This window comes from Phycodurus eques, chromosome 9 (assembly GCF_024500275.1).
Source record: "Phycodurus eques isolate BA_2022a chromosome 9, UOR_Pequ_1.1, whole genome shotgun sequence".
In the NCBI taxonomy this organism is placed as follows: Eukaryota; Metazoa; Chordata; class Actinopteri; order Syngnathiformes; family Syngnathidae; genus Phycodurus; species Phycodurus eques.
In genome coordinates, this window is record NC_084533.1 from 17,354,571 (window position 1) to 17,375,834 (window position 21,264).

The 21,264-nt window shown below is 41.6% G+C and overlaps 3 protein-coding genes across 3 annotated transcripts; all 3 read right to left on the bottom strand.

Annotated features, from left to right (window-relative positions):
* Positions 1-1,954: 1,954 nt before the first annotated feature.
* On the bottom strand, positions 1,955-3,848 carry LOC133407726 (protein Wnt-8-like). The gene is made up of 6 exons (XM_061685905.1): positions 3,771-3,848; positions 3,657-3,690; positions 3,443-3,572; positions 3,120-3,245; positions 2,892-3,034; positions 1,955-2,512 (listed from the first exon to the last, which is right to left on the bottom strand). The coding sequence occupies exons 1-6, from the start codon at positions 3,827-3,829 to the stop codon at positions 1,955-1,957; spliced, it is 1,050 nt and encodes a 349-aa protein (XP_061541889.1). The 5' UTR covers positions 3,830-3,848.
* A 463-nt stretch (positions 3,849-4,311) lies between these two features.
* LOC133407745 (protein Wnt-8a-like) lies at positions 4,312-6,229 on the bottom strand. The gene is made up of 6 exons (XM_061685942.1): positions 6,159-6,229; positions 6,021-6,054; positions 5,812-5,950; positions 5,317-5,442; positions 5,075-5,217; positions 4,312-4,878 (listed from the first exon to the last, which is right to left on the bottom strand). Exons 1-6 carry the CDS (start codon positions 6,227-6,229, stop codon positions 4,312-4,314), a joined length of 1,080 nt encoding a protein of 359 aa, XP_061541926.1.
* Positions 6,230-12,685: 6,456 nt separating this feature from the next.
* tmsb2 (thymosin beta 2) lies at positions 12,686-14,340 on the bottom strand. The gene is made up of 3 exons (XM_061686018.1): positions 14,225-14,340; positions 13,270-13,374; positions 12,686-13,130 (listed from the first exon to the last, which is right to left on the bottom strand). Exons 2-3 carry the CDS (start codon positions 13,367-13,369, stop codon positions 13,093-13,095), a joined length of 138 nt encoding a protein of 45 aa, XP_061542002.1. The 5' UTR covers positions 13,370-13,374; positions 14,225-14,340; the 3' UTR covers positions 12,686-13,092.
* Positions 14,341-21,264: the final 6,924 nt, after the last annotated feature.

Genomic DNA, 21,264 nt, shown 5'->3' on the forward strand with positions numbered 1-21,264 from the left:
ATGGTTGAAATCAAGTTCATAGTGAAATTTTGTGAACCACATTGTATTGTTTTGTGTGTGTGTGTGTAACACTTAAGTGAAGTTAATCTTTTGCTCCCCTGTAGTATGTTTATTATTAATGTTATGGGCTGCCATTTTTACAATAAATTGACATACCAGTAACACATTCAGTAAGTGATGACAACATGTATACATCTCTTCTACATAAATATAGAAATTGTGGTTATTCCCCACCCCAATGTCCTTGTCACGGACATTTTGTTTGGAGGCCTTGAGTAAAAGTTGCTGTGTAGCGATTGACTCTTCAGCGTTAGTGTCGTAGTGATACAAAATGTTTTTTATCTTTTTTTTTTCTCAATCACAGCATTGCTTAAATCCAATCTTGTATCCCGGCACAGCGAGGCTTGTATTTTCGTTTTTCACACATAGGTGATAGAGGACAGCAACGAGGAGGGGGAATGATCAATCACGGTGTGATCCACCCCCAAGTCCCTCAGGTCTGTCTGGGTGAATACATGAGTCCTCCTGGGGGGTCTTTGTGAGTGTCCTCCCTCCCCTCTTCTGTTCTGATTTTCAGACATACCACTGAGGAAAGACAGAATTTTAGAGTCAACATTGAAGTACTTTGATAATAGAGCAAGAGTTTGCTTTAGTTTGAAGAAGAAAAAGTGTTTTATTGAGACAATGACACAGACGTTTCCTAAAAGGGTGTTAAATCTGATGTAATTTGACAAAAGTAAAGTACAATTAGCAGAAAAGTGGTTAAGAACATTTAAGGACATTTTGGAGCAGACGCTAGATCACTTTCCCTTTTGGGGCCAACATGGAAGTAATCATGTATAACCAGTGGAGAGAAGAGATAAGGGGTGGATCGGGGAGGACCTCCAGTGGGGCAAAGCCTTCATTAGTGCACAGCAGGACAGCATGGGAAATATGGGGCATCCCCAGGAGCACACTGGCAAATGGGAAGGATTAGGGGCAAAAAAGTGTTGTTCCTTTCCCCCTCAGAGTCAATATTTTGTACTATTATTATGTATTCTCAGCCATTGGGTTAAACAGCAGCCCACTTTTTCAGTCTTAGTGATCATAAAGCTGTACGTAATATTGGTTTTGTTCTTTTCTTGGCCCTAAAGTATCTAGCAAAAATGTTGAAAAGACTCCTACCCCCTCTCCCTCAAGGATGGACCCCCCGATGAAGGGAATTGCCATGCCATCTTTCATTTAACTGGGACAGTGGCAAATTTATGACACGTCCAGCTGAGCTGAAGATTTTCAGTTGAGGGGGTCGAAGAGGAAAGAAGGAGGTGACTCAGTGAAGTGAAATATATTAAACCAAAAGGATTCAATTTTTATTGTGAAACTGTGAGTATGTTTTGCACGCACATCATTTGGAGAAAGTAGGCAAAATGTTCTCCAGCCTGTCAACGTGCCCCCCCCCCGGCCCACCTTCTTTGAACTTTGATGTATTGTGTGCCTCATTAGCATGCTCCGAATGTGAGATGTGACAAAAAGACTTTGTTTGGCATCTTCCCAGATTATCAGGACAAATGCCTGTCTTCTAGTGGTGGAAATACTTCACTCATTTGTCTTGCAAAGCCTGAGAATCAATTCAATACACATTGGCATCAAAGTAATGCTGGATCAACACCTTGATAGGTGTCATCTGCACCATGTTATCCCTGTAATCCTCTGTTTAGTGTATTCACACCATTCTAAATCGAATGCCCACAACTGCCCTTGTGGCTTGTCATAAAATGCCTGGATTCATCAGTAAAACCATCTTTATTGACATGGAAAAACAACAACACCATGGTTTAATACTTATTCAAGACTGTTTATTTCAATGACACAAGTTAATATAAATAGACGGAACATAAACATTCAAAAAAAAAGTGCAAACAATGACAATTCAGATTTTGGCCCTCAATTTAGAAGATTGTCACAAATGTGTGTTTTATTTGGAGCCACGGTATCTACGTCTGAGGGCCTGACCTTCAGTCGCTTCCCTCCTGGCACAGACATGTTTCACCATAACCTGCGAGCAGTCCTCACAGTTCACCTTGCAGCACCAATGGAATTTACAGTTGCAACTCGTCACCACCTCTGTACGCCTCTCCTCCACTCTCAGGCTGCACTCATGGCACAGCCTGCGGCAACTTCTCCTCTCCCAATGTGTCAGGCCCTCGCCCTGCTGCACGCACTCCCGACCCTCAGTGCCATACAACCCTAGAGTGATGTTTCTCTTGCAGTAATCAGGGGAATCCTCCAGGTAGATGAGTTCAGTTTGGGCTACGCTGCCAAAGGCGTCTACAATGCCCCCCCGGCTCTCTGCACTGTTGCCTGCCCTTTTGCGTTTCTTGTCGATGTCCAGTTTTTGGGCTTGACTGTGCTTGACCTTTAGATAATCACCAATTTCTCTGAAGTCGGACAACTGTGCCCAACAAGTTTGGACGCTGCAGCTTTCAGACATGCCATGACATCTGCAGATGCGCTTCATGGTCGCCTTCACGGCCTGTTTGAACACAAGCAAAATCATTTCCTGACAACATTTTAAGTGCAATTTTCCCAACAGCACTATCCATTCTACCCTTAATTCCTATAGCAACCCACCCATCAGGTTCATACACATTTTCATTGTCACATTTCTAATACTGTCAATATCCCAATTTTAATGCCCCCCCACCGCCCCATTTTGATTTGATTTAATTGTGCAGAATTTATTTTTTTACTATGCTTTATGCTCAGGTTTGTTTGATTTCTCTAGCAATAGTCCTGTCAGACGTGAGAGGAATTTCAAGCAGTTTATCATCATAGTTATCATTTTATTCAGAGGGAGACCTATCTGTCTAATCTAGCTCATCCAACCATCCATCGTGTGTGAGTATGCTTACATGACGTCCAGCTTCATTGTTGTGCAAGTTAACAGCAGCTCTTGAGTCCTGACCAGTCTCTTGTGCATCCACATACTGTTTTGAAATCCTCTCCCCGAAATTCACGTTATCACTGCAGCCACCCCACAGCCAGCCTTGTCCACCTTCAGACGCACAAACCACAGTGTAACCGTGGGTGACTACGCATACGCATGGCAAACATATATTTCATTTTGTACGAGGTCTTACCGATTTTGCCATTCCTTGAAGCATCACAGCCACAGTTGTCAAGGTCTCCCATGCTGCAGTTCCTGGTCAGAATGTACATGACTCCTGCAGCGCTGATGGCATGGACAAATGACGTCTCTCTGGTGGCTACAAATGACCAGAGATGCGTCATAAATATTGATTGCCTTATATTTCTAGCCGAACATTTCCTGCCTTACATGCTGCATTCATGTATTGTACTGTTTAACGCACATCACGCCAAATGTGTGTGTGTGTGTGTGTGTGTATGTGTTTTATCAACAAACGCGTGTCTTCATATTTATAATCAAAGATATTTTACCTACCGCGTCTCAGTCCCTTGAGCTGGAGAGCGCTTTCTGGACAATTCCATCTGTCCCACCTAAACTGGTGTTTGCACTCCTCGATGCCACTCTGCGTGCCGACCTGCACGCTCCTGGCGTAGGTAAGATAAGCCTGCAAGAGGCGAGGGAAGTCGTTTATTATTTATCCGAAATTATAAAGTGTCCCTTCGGCATTCACGTAGTCATTTTCGTTTACCTTGGATCCTGTCATCAAAACGTTTCCAGCAATCCTGGGAAGAAAATAATGATATTATAGTCCCTCTCTTCGAATGCAAATGTAAATGTAATGTAATGCTTGTGTTTCACTTACCAAGCGTGTCCTGGACAAATTATGCATAAAGACAGAAGTAGCCAGAGCGAGTCTACCATTTTGACCGATTTTCGACCAGCAAACTTATTTGGAGCCAGTGTTCTGTAACTTAAGCCTTTTATTAAAAGGAGGAACAAACGGACCCCTTGTGCCTAATGCCCCAAGCGGGCCAAAAGCTGATTGGATAACGGATTTAGGAAACGCCTATATGCGCACTTCAAAGGCTGGTATTATAGGCGATAGTTTATCCATCCATCCAAAGCTGCATGACACCAATATGCAAGTGAGACTAAAAGTGATAAGCCAGACTGATTCATTTTATATTATAAAAAATATGTTTATTAAGTCAGTTTAATATACACTACCATAGTTTAGAGACAGCGGGACCAATTCGACCAGGTATCCTCAAGCACTACTATTGTGCATGAGGTATTTGTTCTTTTACAGTGATATACAAAAGACAATTTACAATATGAAGTGCAATTGAACACATTTCCGATTAGATCATAAAACGGCAACCGTGCCACACAAAAGTAGTCAATCAGTGTCCACGCGCACGGTGCTTTCGTTTTGCTTTGTTGTGTGTTTTTCTGGCACTGCCTCTGCGTGCACAGTAGTATTTCGTAACAACCTCTGTGCATTTGTCACATTTAACCGTGCAACACCAGTGGAATTTGCAGTTGCAGCTGCTGACAACTTCAGTGTGCTTCTCCAACACTCGGAGGCCGCATTCGTAGCACAGCCTGCGACAGCTCTTTCTTTCCCACTGCGGCAAACTCTTGTCCCCCTTCAGGCACTCTCGTCCCTCGGAGCCCTTGAAACCTAAACTCTGGTTCTTGACGCAGTAGTCCGGGGACTCCTCAAAGAAAATGAGCTCCGTCTGCGGGATGTTGCGGAAGGCGTGTTTAATGGCGCCTCTGTTGTCTGCGCTGTTGCCAGCCCTCATCGGCCTCTTGTCCACTTCCAGCTTCCTGGCTTGGGAATGCTTAATTTTCAGATAGGTGCCCACCTCTCTGAAGTCGGCCAGCTGCATCCAACATGTTTGGATGCTGCAGCTTCCAGACACACCATGGCACTTGCAGGCTCGCCTCATTGTAGCTTTAATTGCCTGTGAAAGACAAAAAAAAACCACAAAAAAAAACAGCATTAGTTAAAAAACAGGAAAATAATTATTATTATTTTATAAATAAAGTAAAATTATCAATACAATAAATTATTATTATAAACTACATTGAAACCATAAATAGAATCGTTTTGCCACTGGCCTATGTTTATTATTCTGATGTCATAATTGAATGCCTTACTAGTCTCCCAGCCTCGTTGTTATGCAGGTTGACCGCAGCACGAGAGTCATGACCATCTTCCAATGCGTCCACAAACAGTTTGGAAATCTTCTCTCCAAATGCCACATTATCACTGCAGCCTCCCCAAATCCACCCTCTGCCACCTGGAGATTAAAAAAAATCGTATTATACCATAAAGACAAAAACAAGTTTATTTTGCAATAATTAGATCTGACAGTGAAAAGAAAACGCATGCATCATACCTGACTGTCCTATTTTGGAGTCATCACAACCGCAGTTGTCGAAGTCTCCCATGCTACAGTTCTTAGTGAGTGTATACATCACTCCTGCAGCACTGATGGCATGGACAAAGGATGTCTCTCTTGTAGCTACAAGAAGTCCTATAGAGAAGCAACACCAAAATAAGACTTTGCAGTCACCTTATGTGTGATTACCCTATGCGTAATGTGTGCATAAAATACAACACAGTCCAGTGTAATGAGTGTTTAAAATACAATAAAGTTCCACATCAGGGAGACTTACTGTGAGAATGTTGTAAATGTGACTGTTTCTTTTCAGGACTGTTAGTGTGTGTAATTATATTGATTAAATAAGCTAAGAGCGAGGTGGCAGGATGTGACTTTTTTGTTTGTTTTTTATTTATTTATTTTTATTTAGATTTTTTGCAGCCCTGTTCGATGTCTTCGTGGTTGTGCAATGCTTGTTCGACTTGATGAATAAAAAGCATCATTTCTTACCACTTCGATGGCCGTTATGTGTGGATAGCTGAAGCGTACTCTGTGGACAGTTCCATCTGTCCCAAGTAAACTGGTGTTTGCACTCTTGTATTCCACTTTGTGCACCCACTTGCACGCTGCCAGCATAGGTAAGAAAAGCCTCAGGAGAGAGACAATGTCATTTGTTAAAAGTTCTTAATTGAATGTACACAAATCAAGATGTGATTTACCTTTGGTCCAGTCATGAGGAAATTATTCACCGTCCTAGAAGAACACAGAGCAGAATAAACAATTTTGTCGAAATTCAGTCAGACAACAGCAAACACAATGTTAACATTAAATCCATGCAAAAAGTATGATCGACAGACCAAGTGGATGCAGACTGTAAAATACAACTCGTGTAGAGAACCATCACAGCAAGCAGCGTCCAAGCTCCCATGCCTGTAGTGCTGACAAAATCCTGTTTATTGGACTCCCAGATGTGAGTAGCAAAAAGAGACGAGGCCTACTGAAGGTGTACCCCCTCTACGCTGATGATATTTATATGGTGGTGGCGCCTTTGAATGACAGATTTGTCAAACAGCTAACGCTCCACTGTGAAAAAGACTGCGGTGATCGTCCCGTCCTGTAGACAAATAGGAGCCGTCCTCGCATAAATGCACTTCAAAGAGAGGACGCAGACACTTGAACAGCCCCTCATTCATTCACCTGCATCGCGCTGGTCACCCTTTCCCAGCAAGTGACAACATGCAATTACTTTATAATCCCGCATTAAAACTACCTCCTCTAACAGATCCCTCGCAAACGGCTATATTTTTAATTTCATCATTTCTGAAAGCTGGTAAAATTGCAAACTATAGATGCTAGATTTCTTGCCCGCAAGTATCATGTGGATTTTCATGTTTGGGAAATGGCACCAGTGTCCCACAGGGCACACGGTGACGACAAAGCCATAAAGTCTTGCAGGAGCTGAGCCCATATAGTCATGTAAATACTTCTTCACACATCGCCGACATTGGCATCGTGGTGATAATAGGATAATAGATGTTTCCTTCAGAAACAACCTGGTGTGAAAACAGTCTGGAATTTACAAGGGTATAAATCCATGAGCGCGTTAATGCGCCAACATGCCGGGTGAGCTCCAATCATACAATACTTTTACCCATCCACGTCGCTCAACATATATTTCGAATTGTCAGTCGTCGGATCACTTCTGCTGATTATTTGCGCGATTTAACCCATAATCGCAGCAATCATCAACATTCATCACGTGAGTTTCTGTCATTTCTTTGCGTGATTCGGCCTGCGAGACCTTGCCCAGTTAGTGATTAACGTAGTTTGAAACACATTTGACTCCACATGTCCAAATCTCCAAATAAACCACTCAAAATCCCCTACAGCAACAATTTACTCAGCATGTAGGACAATGCACGGACGACTGGGCGAGAACATCAGCACAATAGAGGAGAGGAGTGGGTGAGGATAATCCCTACAATTAGACATCGCCCGCAACAATTATCCTGCAATATGACTGAAACTACAGGACCACTCCGAACCCAGATAGGATATAATACCGGCTAATTCAATTCCACCCGTCGTAATATGTCTAACTAAGGGAGCTCTTAACAATTTTAATGGGCTATTAACGTGCGAACAATGGTCTAAATACATGGGCGTCGTACTTACTATGCGTGGCATCGAAACTGATAGATCACGTGGGCAATATGTGACATTCGCCTTGGTGGGTTCAGTTTGGAACCACCCGTCTATATATTACTTGACACAACCCACAATTACTTCTGAGAATAATTATTATAATACTACTAACAATAATACAACGATAGCGTGTCGTCTCATGTACAATAACTTTATGAATTATTATTATTATTATTATTACATAGTTTTCCTGTGCAAAGATCTATTTGCAAATGGATCCAAACACAGAGGTATACCGGTATAAATGTTGTTGTTATTTAATATATATATATATATATATATATATATTATTGTTGTAGCAGTATAGAACAATGCATTGTTATTATTTTATTTTTTTCTTTGATACTTAGCATTTCTATTATTTGTATTTATTGTGTTTTGTGTTATTTTGTTCTTCTTTTTCTTCCTTTTTTCTTCTTCTTCTTATTGTTAATATTATTATTGTTATTATTATTATTATTATTTATTATATGAGTAGTGTTTCTTTTTATATGCTCAAAATGTATTGGCAAAGTGAGTCCAACTGATTATTATTATATAGTTTTTCTGTTCAAAGATCTATTTGCAAATGGGTCCAAACACAGCAGTATACCGGTATAAATATTGTTATCATTTAAAAAAAAAAAATATATATATATATATATTGTTGTTGTTGTTGTTGTTGTTGTAGCGGCGGCACGGTGGCCGACTGGTTACAGCCTCACAGTTCTGAGGACCCGGGTTCAATCCCCGGCCCCGCCTGTGTGGAGTTTGCATGTTCTCCCCGTGCCTGCGTGGGTTTTCTCCGGGCACTCCGGTTTCCTCCCACATCCCAAAAACATGCATTAATTGGAGACTCTAAAGTGCCCATAGGCATGACTGTGAGTGCGAATGGTTGTTTGTTTCTATGTGCCCTGCGATTGGCTGGCAACCAGTTCAGGGTGTACCCCGCCTCCTGCCCGATGACAGCTGGGATAGGCTCCAGCACGCCCGCGACCCTAGTGAGGAGAAGCGGCTCAAAAAATGGATGGATGGATGGATGTTGTTGTAGCAGTATAGGACAATCCATTGTTATTATTTTACTATGTCTTTGATACTTAGCATTTAATTTCTATTATTTGTGTTTATTGTATTTTGTGTTATTTGTATGTCTTGTTCTTCTTCTCATTTCTCTTTTCTTCTTCTTCTTCTTCTTATTATTATTATATGAGTAGTGTTTCTTTTTTATATGCGCAAAATGTATTGGCAAAGTGAGCCCAACTGATTATTATTATTTGTGGTAGTATATTAAAATTGTAATGAATTAGTTGTTTTTATTGGTGTTGCTGCAATATAAGGACAATCATCCATCCATCCATTTTCTTCTGCTTATCCGAGAACGGGTCGCAGGGGCAACAGCTTAAGCAGGGAAGCCCAGACTTACCTCTCCCTAGCCACTTCGTCCAGCTCTTCCGGGTGGATCCCGAGGCGTTCCCAGGCCAGCTGGGAAACAGTCTCTCCAGTGTGTCCTGTGTCGTGCCCAGGGGCTCTTCCCGGTGGGACGTTCCCAGAACACCTCACCAGGGAGGCGTCCGGGGGGCATCCTATCCAGATGCCCGAGCCATCTTATTTGGCTCCTCTCGATGCGGAGGAGCAGCGGCTCTACTCTGAGCTCCTCCTGGATGACAGAGCTTTTCACCCTATCTCTAAGGGAGAGGCCATACACCTTGCGGAGGAAACACATTTCGACCGCTTGTATCTGCGATCTTGTTCTTTCGGTCACAAGCTGTGGGTCATAGGTGAAGGTAGGAACATAGGGCGACCGGTAAATAGAGAGTTTTGCCTTTTGGCTCAGCTCTTTCTTCACCACGACATACTGATAGAGTCTGCATCACGTCTGCACCGCTCTTCCTGTTGATCTCCCGCTCCATTCTTTCCTCACTCGTGAACAAGACCCCAAGATACTTTAACTCCTCTACTTGGGGAGAGGGCACGCCACCCTTTTCTGACTGGGGACCATGGCCTCAGCTTTGGAGGTGCTGATTTTCATCTCAGCTGCTTCACAGTTGGCTGCGAACTGCTCCAGTGAGAGTTGAAGGTCACAGCTTGAAGCAGAGACGCAATGCTGAAGCCACCAAACCGAACCCCCTCAAGACCTCGGTTGTGCATAGAAATTCTGTCCATAAAGGTAATCAACAGAATTGGTGCGAAAGGGCAGCCTCGGTGGAATCCAACTCTCACTGGAAATGTGTTCGACTTATTGCTGGCAATGCACGGCAAACTCTGACACTGATCGTACAAACGTAACAAAACTGTTTAGAGGTTTTTTTCTATGGCCTCACCAAACTCCTCCCACGCCCGAGTTTTTGCCTCAGTGACCACGAAAGCCGTATTCCACTTGTCTAGCCGGTACCCATCATCCGCCTCCAGAGTCCTACAGGCCAAAAAGGCCCGATAAGACTCCTTATTCAGCTTGACGTCACCCCTTACGTCTTGTCTCCACCAATGGGTTCGGGGATTGCCGCGACGACAGGCATCAACCACCTTACGGCCACAGCCTCGGTCGGCCACCTCGATAATGGAGGCGCAGAACATGGTCCACGAGGGCTCAATGTGGCCCGCCTCCACCGGGACGTGGGCGAAGTTCTGCCGAAGGTGGGAGTTGAACCTCCTTCTGACGGGACTCTGCCAGACGTTCCCAGTAGACACTCACGATACATTTGGGTCTGCCAGATCAGACTGGCTGGCATCATTCGCCACCATCCGAGCCAACACACCACCTGGACAATCAGTGGTTTAATATTTTTACATTATTATACTCTAACATTCCATTTGTCTTCAATCTCTAATTCTCCCTCTCATGCTGCTGCTGATGATAATGATTACTTTTACTATTTTTTTTATTATTGTTATTGATTGGTCGTACTATTAGTGGTATGTTTTCATTATATTATTATATAATTAAAATACTTGTTTCAGCATTTCATTTATATATTATTATTATTATTATTATATATTTTATCTAATAATAATTATTATATTGTATAATCTCAATCTCTACACGAATATAAAGAAAGTAGGAAACCAACTATGTAATGTAAATGAAACAGACTTTTTGGGCAAATTAGGCTGTCCTGGATGTCATGGTGGGGGATTTATAGTGACATAAGGTGAGAGAAATGGAGCCACTAGAGTAGTGGTTTTCAAACTTTTTACATCAAGTACCACCTGAAGAAATACTTCACTTAGCTCTCCGAGTACCACCATAATGAGCAACATTAAAATACAGGCGTAGTAGGCCAGTTGATATTATTATAAGACAGTGAAACATCAGTTTTAACATTAAAGGTCCCATATTTGAGCTATTTAGACATCTATAGAGTGACTCTCTAACATGGACTTAGTATAAAAGTGTTTTGTCTTACTAGTGTCCAGAAATGGCCCCTCTGACAGCTACTTCTGCTTGACCCAGTTTTGTAACAGCTTTGTCCATATTTGGTTAAGACCGCCTTCTTTCTTCTGATTAGTTGTCTCCGTTTAGAAGACTCAACCCTTACTGCTTTTGAGAGCACACGTGTTTTTTATGTTGACAGCGCTGGCTCGGGGGCGGAGAGGTAGGCGGAGAGCTTTGCTAGTGATGTAGATAAGCTCTAGAAATTAAAATTACCTGATTTCAGGTCTCTCGGCAGAAAAACATCTGTAACTCAGGAATGCGTGGATAATTTTGAATCATATTTCACATGTTTACTGAGGCACCATAGAGCCAATATAACATCTAAAATACAAGAAAAAGTTGGTTTGGTAAAATATGGGATGTTTAAAACTTTGTTCAACTATAGGAAAATAGAACAAGTCTACTTAAATGATTCAATTAAAATTTGTTGTACTTACATGTTAAAACAAAAAAAAACATCTTACCTAAATAAATGAAGAACTGTAATGTAAATGTTTTGAGTCTTGTCATTGATGGCAACCAATTCCCTCTTAGCCAATTGCATTTATCCCAATGGCTAGGTTCCCTACCAGCAAGCACCCGTCAACAAGGTGGCTGCCGGGAGTTATACAGTAATTACAGTGTCTACGAATTTGTATGCTATCTGACAGCCTTAGAATTAGTGTTTCTATACACATTTACTCGATGATGCCGGTGGCTGCGACATTTATTACCACAAAAATTACATGTTGAAAACCCCAAATGTATTAAATCCAAATGTCAATTAACATTAAAATGTATGGTATATACAGTATTTACTTTATTTCATATACTGTACTGTATATGCTTCCTTTGTGAATGATATTTGAGTTGAACAGTATGACATATAGTCACTGTTGAAAATGAGGTATAATTTAAAGGGAATGACACCTCTCCTCAAAAACTAGTTGTACTGTAACTTATTTAATACAATAGCTACAGTATATCAAGAACAAAAAAACATTAATGCTCAGTATTGACTATCAAAGTGGTATTATTTATTTTATGTGTGTTTATCATCATTATTTTTAGAGAGTCTAAGCATCACAGTGAGAGACGTTTTTAATATTTTTTTGCTCACAAGTAGCTAAAAGGGTTACCTGAAACTCTTAGCAAAGAGTCTTAATTATAATAATTAACTTCATACTGAGGCACGGTGGATAACTGATTAGCACGTCTACCTCACAATTCTGAGGACCCGGGTTCAAATCCGGCCTCGCCTCTGTGGAGTTTGCATGTTCTCCCCGTGCCTGCGTGGGTTTTCGCCAGATACGCCGGTTTCCTCCCACATCCCAAAAACATGCGTGGTAGGTTAATTGAAGACTCTAAATTGCCCGTAAGTGTGAATGTGAGTGCGAATGGTTGTTTGTTTATACGTGCCCTACGATTGGCTGGCGACCAGTTCAGTGTGTACCCCGCCTCTTGCCCAGAGTCAGCTGGGATAGGCTCAAGCATGCCCGTGACCCTAGTGAGGATAAGCGGTACGGAAAATGAATGAATGAATAAACTTTATACTGTATCAGTTAAAAACAGCCATTTGTTATTATGCAAAGACCCAGTAATCTCTTGTACAGGTTCTCATTTAATTATACAGATGTTGATGATGATGATGATGTGTTCAGTGAGTGTATTATCTAATCAATTATTATGAGCTTATTTTTCTTAATGTGGGTGTTTCCTGCCTGACCCAGTATTCTTTTTTCTTGCGTCTTGATATAAAGGAAACCGACAAAATGATCATTAGGTTCCACATCTTGATATTTATTTCAAAATGAAAAGTAAAAAAAATATCAAGAAAACATCCTAGGACCTAGATGGTTTGGTGCCAAAGGTTGGCCTTTTTTTAGGAGACCCCAACCTGCCCAGCCCCCCATAGTCTGGTTGCCTGCCTCCTGATGCTACATCACAACACCACTCCCCAGTTTTGGCAATATTAGCGAGCTGTTAGCTACATGCTAACAGAGTGAGACAAGCAACCAGGCTAACCCTTGTGATAAAGTGATAAAGAGAACCCTGCCCCATGTGGGGACAAAACCCCGGGGAGCTCAAAAGCACCCTTGTTGAAGACAAAAGTAGAATATTAGAGGAGTGTAGTAATTAAAAGAAAGTGCATTTTGCTGTGGCATCCCAGCTTCTTTTCTTCGTGTGCTTCGCAGTCAAGGTGTGGCATCTCCTTTCCTCTCTTGCTCAATAGCTGAAAAAGGGGCAGAAAAATGGCATGAGAGAGTGCATTCAGTTCATTATTTTCAAATGTGCATTTTGACAGCATTGGGTACAGTGAACAGAAACTATGACACAGGTTGTTTCAGAGAATAATTGATGAGAAGACTCACTCTCTTTGGTGGGCAGCGGATTTTTTTCTTTTGTCTCGGTCTTCTTCAGCTTTGTCTTGTCAAAACGGGAAATCTCAGTCATATCAGGCTTGTCAGACATTTTGACTGTGAGACAAAAGAAAAAAAATCATCTAACCATTTCACTGTCAAAGTGTTCTGTCAAATATCAAAATCATGTTTTATCTTCCCAAATGGAATATTGCTTTTAAAGGTTATCGCAAGAACTGCCAAATTCATCAGTGACTTTGAATCATTTTAATATGAGCATCTGAAGTGGTTACATGCGAAAGGAGTGGCTTTGTCCAAGCTAACATGTCCACATGGATGAGTGGAAGCTGTTTCCATCCGGATGCATGCCCTCTTCATGTGCAAATAGTTTTACCCAACTGTCTAATCTTTCCTTTGTCTCTGTTTTTCCTTCTATGAGGCCGAAGTCTTTGTTCTGTCCCTCCGCATCCACACCTGCAGGCTCATGGTGTTCCACTGCAGTCATTTTCCTGACCTAGCCTCAGGTCTGACAACGTGTCCTTTGGCCCAGTCACGCCTGTTCTCACCCTGCTGCACTGTCAGAAAGCTCCTTAAGGCTGCCACACAGTAGACCAACCAAGTAGAAATTGGTCTATTAATAAGAACAGATGTTTTAATCGTTAGTGTCAAAGTCAACTGGATCATGGCCTCAAATGATAGCTACACCCACCTCTGCCGAGCACTTATCAGAGCACGTTTCTCAGTTTAATTAACTAATTACCCAAACAATAAGCCCCATTGTTACTTCATCCCCATGTGTACAGCCATTCCTTTGCACATCTTCCCTTTGCTGCCATCAGCAGGCTGCCTCCGGTGCTCCAGCCACACCCCTATCCTTTGTCTGACTCCCAGCAGCAAGCAACCAAAAAGACTCACACAGGCACACAGACATGAGAAAGATGCTGGAAAACACAATGCACATTCTTACCGATGTTCCACGTGAATTGTGGGCTCAAATCCACCGGCGGAAAGGAGAGTAAGGACGGGTAGTGTTACAGCGCTTGAGAAGGGAGCTTGAGTGTATCTGCCAGTGTGTGCACGAGTGCCTGTATCCAGGGTGTGGGTATAAAAGGGAGGGAGGAGGGAGAGTTACAAAGGAGAGAGAGAGAGAGAGAGAATGACCAGGAGCTTAGTCAGTCTTCCTCTTTGTCATCAATATTCATCCTCTTATGGGGCAAAGACAAGACTCATTGTGTGATGTTCAGCCCATATATGAGATGTATGTATTTGTATATTATATATTTTGGACAATATAACATCAAATGGCATTCGTGACTTGAAGAAAATGTAATGTAAATGGCACAAGGAATTTAGTCACAGGTGGTACAGAAAACACAGATGGTCCTTGATTACATTCACAAAAAACAGAAGAATACATTACAGCCTAAAATACTGCCATGAACAAGCAGATAGAATATAAGATAACCAACAGGATGAGTAACCCCCAGTAATTTAATAATCCCTGTAAATACATACATTTCGATAAGTGATTTCTTGGCCTCTATATTTTAGGGTATTGTTTGATTTATTTATTTTTTATGTCAAAGAACTCAAGCGATTGATTTGGAGTGTAACTGACATTTGTAGCAGATAACAATTTTTTTTTGTTTGAGTTGATGATGGAGTGTAACTTGAGAGACATTAGTCACATCCTCGATTTAGTGTCTGATCAAGCAGGTCTTGATTACACCAGACTTTAAATAGAACAGTCATGTTCAGAGCCCCAAATTGACCATATACAGTGGCTGACCTCATGAACCATGGTGGTTTCCCCCTTAATGTTCCCAGTGGTCCATTACATCCCGTTTCTGCCAGTTAGTGAGGACACTTGCTGAATATATCAGCCTATCTCACAATACAGCAGTGATGATGAAACAACATAAACCTCACCGGGTGAGCCCGACAACCATGAACACTGCTATTCTGGAACCATATTACTGGATGCCCTTTGCAATTCATTTTACAACAGCGCCTCACTGTGGTCACAAGTAATACTGTGCTCATGAAAGAGGCTGCCTCACCACCTGCTGGTTAAAGTGCAGAACTGACACATTTTCTTGGCCAAGATTGAAGACATGAGACAGTTATAAAACTTAAACTAAAAACATCACCTTCTTTGAATGTAACCTAATATAGATTTAACCTAATATATTATAAAGGTATCATGAGCATTCATAAAAGAAACCCCTTACTTACTCACATAAACTTAACCTTACCTCCAATATGAATGTAAACCTTATCTCTACTATAAAGTTTTAGCAAATGTAACCACAACCCTAATATAGTGTAACCTCATTTCTCATATAAATTCAACAGATTCAGCAAGCAAATAATTTTTTTTTTAAATGTTTTTTTTTTACTTTTAGTTATACTCACATTCCCACAAGGGAATATTCAACGCACACTCTGCTGTATATTTGTGATGCAGACCACACACAGAATTCCCCCAGCCCCCAACCCCCAGCGACTCTGAACAGGTTAAGCAGTGTAAAAAAATGGATGCATAGAAATGTCCATCCGTATGTCCATCCATCCAACCATCGTCCATCCATTCGTCCCCTCCCAAATATCCTGTTCAGGGTGACAGGTGAGCTGGAGCCTACCCCAGCTGACTTCGTCCAAGAGGCGGTTTTGTGGCTTGTGATTCACTGATGGCCAGTCAATCACAAACCACTTATACCTGTGCACAAACAACTACTCATGCTCACGTTCATAAATATGGGCAGTTTAGAGTGTTCAATAAACCTTATCTGGATATTGTTGGAATGTGGGGAGAAACCGAAGCACCCAAAATCCACTCAAACATTGAGAGAACATGCAAACTCTCCACAGAAACGTCCAAGCCGAAATTCAAACTCAGAACCATCTGTGAGACAGATGGGCTAACCAAAAAGCTGCACCATGTGGCCCTAGGTTTCATTTCATAACATTCATTCATCCATTCATCTTCCGTTCCGCTTATCATCACTAGGGTTGTGGGTGTGCTGGAGCCTATCCCAGCTATCTCCAGGCGAGAGGCAGGGTACACCCTGAACTGGTTGCCAGCCAATTGCAGAGCACATATAAACAAACAACCAGTCGCACTCACATTCATACCTATGGGCAATTTAGAGTCTTCAATTAACCTACCCAGCATGTTTTGAGGATGTGGGAGGAAACTGGAGAAAACCCACGCAGGCACGGGGAGAACATGGAAACTCCACATAGGTGGGGCCAGGATGCGAACCATGGTCCTCAGAACTGTGAGTCAGATGTGCTAACCAGTTTTCCACCGTGCTGCCCATTTCATACATAATTCATACATAAAAAACACACACGCACACAAAATAGTAATACAAACCGACAACTGAGCCTGTGGACATTGACTAATGTACAGATTTGTACATGTGAGAGGGCTGTGAAAACCAGTTTAAGTCTTAGCTCTAGTCTTTTGTACGGTAGCATGGAAGTGAAAAAACAATATAACAAATTGTGAACCACTTTAACTTTTCAGAAAACACAAAAACAAAACACGAAACACTTTAACATTTCAAGAAACACAAAAACAATACACTTTCTTCTCATGTTCATTTATTGTAAGAATTATAGTTCAGAACTAAATTACAAGTACTTAAAAATAGGGAGTTACTTTTCAATTACCCGGTGTGTGTGTATATATATATCTATCTATCTATCTATATATACATATATATATATATATATATATATAGCTGTCTATCTATCTATCTATCTATCTATATATATATATATATATATATATATATATATATATATATATATATATATATATATATCTATATCTATATATAATTTCTACCACGACAGAGTGGCGTTAGCAAGTTAACTATCAGTACACTCTGAAAATGTGAGCTGCAGACTGAATGACTTTTTGACTTACCTGAAAGTGTCTTTATTACACAACGATAAAACACCACGCGAGGAGGAGATGCAGCGGACGACCCCGCCGCCTGTGTCAGCTTCATGGAGCCTCCGATAGCCTATTAGCTTGTGAGCTAGCTAGTGGCTAGCGCTTCTCGTCGGGCCACAGAAAGCCACCGGCGGCTTTAAAGGCCCTGTAAAGTGAAAATGAAAACACACCACTTAGAAGAGTATTTTCAACAAGCCTGTCAAATTTGAATGAATAAAAAAAATGCCAAGTACGTAAAATGAGGCTCCAACTTCATGAAAAATAGAGCCCACCTCCCAGCTGTAGGACGCTGTGGGTTTGTCCACTGAAAACCCGCCGTGCTCGACCTTCATCTGTTAATCCAATACATGCTTGTGTGAGCCACACACAATGTGAGCCACAGGTTGACCTGAATAATAATTCCACTGTGTTTAATAAAAAGTTGACTCTCCTTGAAGAGTCTCTCTTATGTGGACCCACACCCCGACGCAACACTAATTCAAGCAGTGACATATTAGACGATTTAGCGAGCTCGCTAGCTCATTAGTTTGTTAGTTCACTAGCTTCGGGGCTGGTGAATGTAAAAAACAGTTAACTTTCCCTGTTGTGTAGAGCCACCTACGCTTAACGAATTATACGGCCCAACCACTAGTAGCAGGCTCCTGTAGCCCTCCCAACATCACAAAAAGAGACGACCAATGTGATCTGTTAGTTACAAATCATAGATTCAGATGCTACGATCTTTGCAAAATCGTTGACCTTCTGAATGGATCTCAACCTTTCTATTCACCTTTATGTTTGAAATGTTAACTCATTTGATGGTTCCTGACTGACAAAGGTCAATGCATGATCTGGCAGGCTGGTCTGACAGTGTGCAGCTTGATGATGGAAAATAGTATTCCAATGAACCGTAGTGAGGATCAAGTCTGTCTCGATGCTGCTGTTTGAGAATGAATGTCAAGATAGTGTAGTGCACAGTACCCACACACCTCACAATTGTAGCCAGAAGATGGCAGCATCATGCCTTTTATGTTCATACTAACTAGCGCTTCCAACTCATCCAGGGACACAATTTTAGTCCAAATAATAATGCAAACATAGTACAGTGTAATGTTTGTTTCATATAATTAGTTGCCCCCCCCCCCCCCCCCAAAAAAAGCTAAATGCTATAGAAGCTATAAATAGTTAGGTTCCAATGAATGAAAAGACAAGGAAACCCCTGTATCATGAGCTCTCAGTCCTAATTATAGATAAGTGATTTGGGGACATTTTGGGCAGCATATCTGCCTTGGAGTGGATCGGTTATTGGTGTGAATTCGACTCAGACATTTCTTTGTGACGTTCGGATGTTCTCCCCTTGCTTGCATGGGATTTCCTTGGGTACTCTGGCTTCCACGTACTTTCCAAAAACATGCACGTTAGGTTCACTGAATGCTCTAAATGGCCCATAGGTGTGAGTGTGAACGCTTGTTTGACCAATTGTGTCCTGCAATCGGTTAGCGGCCAGGTCAGGGTGTAGCCCACCTCTTGCTCAAAGTCCGCTGGAATCGGCTCCAGCTCACCCTAATGAGGACAATCGCTATGACATTTTTTTTGATGGATCATCCCAAAGGAAAAGAAAAGGCAAATCTCAGTATCATTGTCATTATACGTGATGAAGGAAAAGCTTTGCAATCACTTCAATCTAACAGTTTAAGTAAATTTGTCATTTATGGCAGTAGGAACATGTTGATATGGCTAACTACACTACATCAAGAGCAGTCCACAACAGTATACTGCTCACACAAATCAGATTACAGCAATGTTTGAGTGTCTTTGGGCAGTTGGTGGCTGTGCAGGATGAGTTAGGACAGCACAGCTTTAATGTGACTGGATCAGAGCTCTGCCTCGCCTCATGAACTCCTCGACTAATGATGCTGCATTTGATTGGTGTCCCGTGCTCCATCAGCTGGGCCACCGGGCGGGGAACTCTTGGTGTGGAGTTATCTCACCTAGCCAGCTGGAGGACCACTCCAGAGATAGAAAATGATGAGGGACGACAGTGGACAGGGATAAGTGCTGAGCGATGCCACAAAAAAAAACAAAAACAAAAAAAAAACACATTAGTACTAGATTTTATCACCTAACAGAGAATCATGGCAATATATTGCTCATATCTGCTCATGTGGGAAAAAATATTCTTAAAATGTAATCACTTAAACGTCCTCTTTGCTCTTCTTATTTTCGAACACTATAACAAACAAGTTATAAATAAAAAATAAAGTGCGACGGAAAAATTACATACCTTCAGACTAGCAACTGACATCAATTTATAGATGTTATGGTATGTTTGGCATATTAGGAGCAATAACCTTAACTCACCTACATTTGTATTTGAAATGCAACTCAATACAGTATTTCAAGAACAAGTTTGTATTATGAGGTGATTATGATGTGGATTTAGGACTTTTTAGTTATATTGAGGCGGCACGGCGGCCGACAGGTTAGTGCGTCAGCCTCACAGTTCTGAGGACCGGGGTTCAATCCCCGGCCCCGCCTGTGTGGAGTTTGCATGTTCTCCCCATGCCTGCGTGGGTTTTCTCCGGGCACTCCGGTTTCCTCCCACATCCCAAAAACATGCATGAATTGGAGACTCTAAATTGCCCGTAGGTGTGAATGTGAATGTGAGTGCAAATGGTTGTTTGTTTGTATGTGCCCTGCGATTGGCTGGCGACCAGTTCAGGGTATACCCCGCCTCCTGCCCGATGATAGCTGGGATAGGCTCCAGCACGCCCGCGACCTTAGTGAGGAGAAGCGGCTCAGAAAATGGAAGGATGGATAGTTATATTGACACTTTTCAAAGTAACAATATTAGTAATGTTGTAATCATCATTTTACTTTAAAATGAAACATTCAAAATCATTTGAACCATGCACTGGTCGAGCATGTTTTTAATGCATTCATATTAGGGGTGCAACTAACGAATATTTTAATAATCAATTAATCTGGCAATTATTTTTTTTCAGTTTTTTTGATGAATCTGATTTAAAAATAAATTCACATTCATAGATTTACAGACATCAGAATCATCTTTATTTGCCAAGTATGTCAAAAACACACCAGGAATTTGTCTCGGATAGTTGGAGCCGCTGTAGTACGACAACAGACAGCCATTTGACAGAAAATACTTTTGAGACATAAAAACACAGTACAGAGAATCACTGAGCAATGAAAGGTTACCGGTAATGCCGATACATTTAAAAAAAAATATATATATTATTTTTGGACAATTGTGCAAATGATCTACAGTCCTCGAGCAATTTAGAGGAGTTTGAAATGACTAATAGAGCAATAGTCTGGTACAGTGACCATTGTGCAAATGGCGCAGAGACTTCAATAAATTCAAGCAGTTTTAAGTGACTGGTAGTGTGATAATCTGGAACAGTGTAAATTGTGCAAATGGTGCAGATACTTCTCAGGCACATGTGTGGACAGTATTGGTCAACAACACATATGCAAATAGTGCAGCGTGGCGAGACTACTACAGTGAGTGTATGAATAATGTATAATTGGCCCGACAGAGATGTGACAACAATCTCAAAACAAAATTGGCAGCATGTTACAATGGAATTGTAAGTTAACTATTTAAGAATTTAATGGCAAGAGGGAAGAAGCTGTTGGAATGTCTGCTAGATTTAGTTTGCATTGTTCGATAGTGTCTACCTCAGAAAGGAAGAGATGGTGACCAGGATGTGGAGGGTCCAAGAGGATTTTGCATGCTCTTGGCTGCATGCAGCATGCAAGTTCTCAAGGGTGGGTAGGGGTGTGCCGATAATTTTTTCAGCAGTTTCGATTGTCCGTTGCAGTCGGAGTTTGTCCTTTTAGTGGCAGCACCAAACCAGACTGCGATGGATGAACACAGGACTGATTCGATGACTGCTGTGTAGAACTGCCTCAACAGCTCCTGTGGCAGGCCATGCTTCCTCAGAAGCCGCAGAATGTACATCCTCTGCTGGGCCTTTTTGAGGATGGAGTTAATGTTGGTCTCCCACTTCAGGTCCTAAGAGACTACAATTCCCAGG

Excerpts from the sequence above, each read along its gene's own strand:
- LOC133407745 (XM_061685942.1), bottom strand. The coding sequence starts at position 6,229 with ATGGGAGCTTGGACGCTGCTTGCTGTGATGGTTCTCTACACGAGTTGT. Across the intron at positions 5,951-6,020 it reads TCCTCATGACTGGACCAAAG|GCTTTTCTTACCTATGCTGG; the intron begins GTAAATCACATC and ends CTCTCTCCTGAG. Across the intron at positions 5,218-5,316 it reads CTCCAAAATAGGACAGTCAG|GTGGCAGAGGGTGGATTTGG; the intron begins GTATGATGCATG and ends TTTAATCTCCAG.
- LOC133407726 (XM_061685905.1), bottom strand. The coding sequence starts at position 3,829 with ATGGTAGACTCGCTCTGGCTACTTCTGTCTTTATGCATAATTTGTCCA. Across the intron at positions 3,691-3,770 it reads ATTTGTCCAGGACACGCTTG|GATTGCTGGAAACGTTTTGA; the intron begins GTAAGTGAAACA and ends TTTTCTTCCCAG. Across the intron at positions 3,246-3,442 it reads GCTCAAGGGACTGAGACGCG|CCACCAGAGAGACGTCATTT; the intron begins GTAGGTAAAATA and ends GGTCATTTGTAG.
- tmsb2 (XM_061686018.1), bottom strand. The coding sequence starts at position 13,369 with ATGTCTGACAAGCCTGATATGACTGAGATTTCCCGTTTTGACAAGACA. Across the intron at positions 13,131-13,269 it reads TCCGCTGCCCACCAAAGAGA|CTATTGAGCAAGAGAGGAAA; the intron begins GTGAGTCTTCTC and ends CCCCTTTTTCAG.